Source organism: Penaeus chinensis, unplaced genomic scaffold (assembly GCF_019202785.1).
Source record: "Penaeus chinensis breed Huanghai No. 1 unplaced genomic scaffold, ASM1920278v2 CTG_2848, whole genome shotgun sequence".
Classification (NCBI taxonomy): Eukaryota; Metazoa; Arthropoda; class Malacostraca; order Decapoda; family Penaeidae; genus Penaeus; species Penaeus chinensis.
The window spans coordinates 17,501-22,500 of NW_025918124.1; the positions used below are offsets into that span (position 1 = coordinate 17,501).

Genomic DNA, 5,000 nt, shown 5'->3' on the forward strand with positions numbered 1-5,000 from the left:
AAACTTTTTTCCAAAAATTACATGATCTGTATGGTATAATTTATTAATCTTATATGTGCTAAAATTTTCCATTAAAGGTTAAATTATCTATAGCTTAAAACAGATATCTAAAACTTAATCCTGATAAAAGAGAAATTGGTCTAACTAAGAAATTACAAGTGGAAATTACTTAGTCTGGTTCATATTGTAATCTCCAACTATTCACTGCTGACATGAGCAGCTGTAATGTGTCGAGATAAAGCAGGTTAGTTTGCTGAGCTAAAATGTTCCATATTCTAGAAAATCTAGGCAGGAAGGAGCGCAGAAGTCGTAGCGATGTCAGTGGGGAACTATTTTGTTTGAAAATGTGTTGGCGGCTCATTTACGGGCATCTTCCGTTCCACTAGCCGCTGGGCTCTGTTCTGAACGGTTTCCAGGAGGGCGAGATGAGTTGGCGGGCAGGACAGCCAGGCGAGCAGCGAATACTCCATCAAAGAGCGGACTTGGGAGTTGTAAAGGACTGCGCATCCTCTGCTGTCTAGCAGAGGAGCGATGCGTCGTATACAGGCCAACTTTCTTGCTGCGTTCTTTGCTAACTCTTTGACGTGACTGGTGAAAGTTAGGTGATTATCAATCTGCACACCAAGAATGTTGATATCTTTGCTAATACTGATGGGTTTGTTATTTAACTTTAAGATGGGTGCAAGGGCGTTGTCCGGTGTTTGACGTCTAGATATCATCATTGCTTAACAGAGTAACCTGCCACTTTTTACTCCAATAGATTATATAGTCAAGTGTGTCACAGGTGAAATTGAGAGTGCAGTCGTCAGCGTAAGCATAAGCTTCAGGGATGAGCTGCAGGATATCATTATAGTAAACGTTCCACAGAAGTGGTCCGGTTACACTGCCTTCAGGTACACTGGCTTGAATGGGGAATTCACTGGATATGTGACCATTAACGACAACTCTCAAAGTTCTTTCTTGGAGGTAATCCTCGAGTAACATTAGTAGATTGCCGTCAATTTTAAAGCTCTTCTGCTTCGATGCAAGGCCCTTGTGCCACACTCTATCAAATGCTCCTGCTATGTCGAGTGCAACAACGAAGGTGTCCTTGCGAGTATCAAGAGCTTGGTGCCATATTGTTGTTAGGTGCAGAAGTAGGTCTGAAGCCGATCTCTGTTACCTGAAGCCAAATGGTCTTGTACTGAGTAGAATCTTTTCAAATATTTTGCCAACGGAGGAAAGGAGTGAAATTGGGCGATAGTTATCTGGATCTAATTTGCTCTTCTTTTTGTGTACTGCCACAATGTTTGCTTCCTTCCAAATATTAGGCCATTTACTGTACCTCAGCCATGTTTGGAAAAGTGAGGACAGAGGAGCAGCCAGCTGCCTAGCACACCTGTGAAGTATGTGAGGACGTCACCCTTGTTTAGATGCTGCCTGACTTCTGCTTCAGTGATCACGAAAGAGCTCAGCTTCGAGTGAGTCACGAGAGGCAGACTAGGAGAAGATTGGTCAGGGTCATGTACTCTCATCTTTTCGGAGAAGAGTGAAGCCAGAAGTTCAGCCTTCTCTCTGCTGGAGGTTGCAACTGATCCATCAGGCTTGTTGAGAGGGGGGATGCAATCGTCAGGGGAAAATCCTTGTTGTTGTTTGATGCAGCTCCACCAGGCTTTACTTCCCACTGAACGACCAGAGAGTTTTAACCGGAGGTCTTCCTTCCATCGATTAATTGCCCATTTTTGGACAGCTTTCATTCTCCTGCAAGCCATAGCATGAACATCTTTATTTCTTTGTGTGGGATGGCGCTTATAACGGTTCCAGGCTCTCATCTTCTTGTCAGATGCCATTCTACAATTGTAGCCAAACCATGGCTTATCTGTGGATTTTGTCTTGTATGTCTTGTTAGGTACATATATTGCTTGTAGGCTGACTAGTACTCTGGTAAGGGCCAGTGCTTGTCTGTCAACAGTGCCAGTGAGACTGTCTTCCCAGGGAGCTTCAGATAATGCATCACATATGCCTTGCCAGTCTGCCTTTTCCCATTGCCAGGTTGTACGGGACAAAGTTTCCTCTCGACCAGCTTTTAGGCTGATCTTGCTTAATACTGCGAAGTGATCGGAGGAGCCAACTGTGCCCAGGGAAGTACAACTGACGTCTGATTCAGCCAGATCAGTAATCACAGGGTCAAGGGATGAGCCTGATATGTGGGTTGGGAAATGAACATGATTTTTGAGCCCGAATGTAGTGAGGAGCTCTTCAAATGATCTTTCAACCAAGTGTTGGTTCAGATCCCCTAGTATTATAATATTTTTGCAAGTGTATGCATGAAGAATGTTGTCCAGGTTGGCTTCAAGATAAACAAGTGGTTCAGAGCCTTGGGGTCTGCAGCAGACACAGAGAAGGACAGCATCTTGTGTGTCTGTCCAGATTTTGAAAAACATGAGTTCAAGATGATCTGCTACATCAATCTCAAGTGAGTGCACACGGAGTGTTCGTCGAAAGCAGACAGCGATGCCTCTGTTGATATGGCAGAAGAATTCATCTTCCCTGCGTGTATTAAGCCAGTTTGAATGGTCAATGCATATATATGACTCGTTGTGGGGATTATTGAAACACAAGAGTTGATGCGCTTAACTCTGTATTTGAGGAGGATCTACGCAGTACACCCGAGGGTTGTTTACATTAAGGATATAGAAGTCTGCCGCTAGATGGCGTACAAAAAGAAAACATACTCTTATATGGGTAACTTAACAAAATGTATTTTTACCTTAGTTTAGGTAATATGAGGTATATTATTGATAAATGAGATAAAAGTATCCTTATACTAATAACCATTTTTGATTATTCCAACAGCCTCCAAAAGTACCATGCATTCTGTCACGTCTGTGCCACTTGGAGTAACCACCAACCCTCCCAAAATTCTCAGGTACTGTAGAGTTCAAGAAAGTTTCCACAGCAGCAATTATGTCAGGTTGATGTGGGATTATGTGGCTATGTGTGAGGTCTCCCAAGTTCTTTTGGAAGCCTCTAACATTAGCGGAGGGGATGCGCAGGTGGGTCATTCCTCTGTGGTTGTGAGGCATAGTACCAGGGACCTTGTTGCTGGTTGGGTGACTGTTGGCTTGCAAAGAAAGATGTGAAATGTGTGGAGTGTATGGTTTCAAATGCTTCTGTATTGCTTGCACCAAGATAGCATTACTTTGACGCTGTTCTGCAGCAATGCACTGGAAGAGGCGTTCTTCTCATGCCTCTTGTCTCTTCATACAACACTCTGATGTTTGATGTCCTCTGCGATGACAATATTCACATTCCTTAATCTTACGGCAATTATTTTCGGAGTGACCCTTGATTTTACAATACTTGCAGTAAAGAGTCTGCCTGTTAGATCTCTGCTGTCGATTATGAGTGGTTGTCTGGGAGTTATGGGGCCTCTGTTTATGTTGTGTGCGAACCTGTGCTTGGGTCAGCCGGACTTGATCAGTCAGTTCCTGTTGAGGTGGAGTTGATGTAGGCGGCTGGCTGTTTCGATTGTCAGGCTGAGACAATGACAACCGATGTGGCTGTTGCAGCTGTTGGAATGAGGTTGACTGTGGGTGTGACTGGTGTTGATAACCAGTAGCCTGGTCAATTTTGTCGGGTATGGCTGCACAGGCTATAATTTTAAGTTTAACTGCGCTGATAGAAGTTGCAACAAGAAGGCTGTCGTAAAAGTTGACAATGGAAACAGCAGCGTCCACGTGCTAAGTCCTGAGCTGGGTGACTATGGACCTTTAGCAAGAAAGTCTTTTTGGCTAAATCTGCTCTGAGTTGCAAGATTGTTTTTACGAGCTCTCGAGGTTCAAGCTAGAGAAGTTCTTCTTCCTCGCTGGTATTTTCCCCACTGTCTTCCTCAGAGGTTGGTTGGTCCGCAATGTAGAGGACTACCGCTTCGATACCTAGAGTAAACCGCAGGTTTTGGGTATCAGAGCAGTCGAACACCTGGTTGTTGTCAAGACATGTGCTGTGACAGATATTGTGACACTCTGGATCTGAGCACTTGACTGACAGCTTACTGATGGTCGATTTGCCACAGACACAGCACCACTCTCGTGGTACGTATCCAGACAGCCCTTGAGGACGAGCAATACGAGCGTGTCGTCTCGATTCTGACATAATGTCACTTCAGACTTAGTCACACTCTCCCGCACATAGAATGCGTAATCCAGCTAAATGAATTGTCCTTAAATTGTCCTCTTCCCCCCCCCCCCCCTCTCTCCCTCCCTCCTTCTCTCTCTCTTTTTCTGTCTGTCTCTCTTTGTTTTTCTCTTTTTCTCTTTTTCTCTATCAATTCTCTCTCTTCCCCCCCCCCCCTCTCTCTCTCTTTTTCTATTCCTCTATCTCTCTCTCTTTCACTATCCATCTGTCTGCCTCTCTCTCTCTCTCTCTCTCTCTCTCTCTCTCTCTCTCTCTCTCTCTCTCTCTCTCTCTCTCTCTCTCTCTCTCTCTCTCTCTCTCTCTCTCTTTCTCTCTCTCTCATCTTATGTCTTTGTCTCCTCTCTCTCTCTCTCTGTCTCTCTCTATCAATGGTAATATTAATAACAATGCAATAATAAAGATAGTAATATTGCAATGATACAATGATGATGTTGCAATGATGCTATGACATGCGCCTTTCTGTTGCAGGAGCAATGCCGAGCGTCAGAGAGGGAGAAAGGTCAGTTAAGGTCAAACATCAGGAAGGTGAGTGCCAACTGGTTCGAGAGGAAGGCCCGGACCGGAAGTGAAGGAGGAGGGGAGAGAGGTGGAGGAGGAGGAGAAGGAGGAGAGAGAGGTGGAGGAGAAGGAGAAGGAGAGAGAGGTGGAAGAGGAGGAAGGGTCGATACCGGCGACGCAGACGGAGGTGGAAGAGTGAAAGCGGGAGGAGAAGGAAGAGAAGATGAAGAGACGAAGGGGAGAGGGAGAGGAAGAGGAGGAGGAGGAGGAGGAGGAGGAGATGGAGGAGACAAGGAGGTCCTCGGGCACAGTGAAGCAACGGAGAC

General features: G+C 45.2%; 1 protein-coding gene across 1 annotated transcript in view; it reads left to right on the top strand.

Moving 5' to 3' along the window:
• Positions 1-4,605: 4,605 nt before the first annotated feature.
• The window catches only part of LOC125024674 (intracellular protein transport protein USO1-like), a gene marked incomplete at its 3' end in the record, with an annotated part of 7,301 nt that continues 6,906 nt past the window's right edge, over positions 4,606-5,000 (top strand). The window contains 1 exon segment of the mRNA XM_047612471.1: positions 4,606-5,000. This exon segment is cut by the window's right edge and continues 1,984 nt beyond it. Within this exon segment, the coding sequence (XP_047468427.1) occupies positions 4,621-5,000 (380 nt within the window).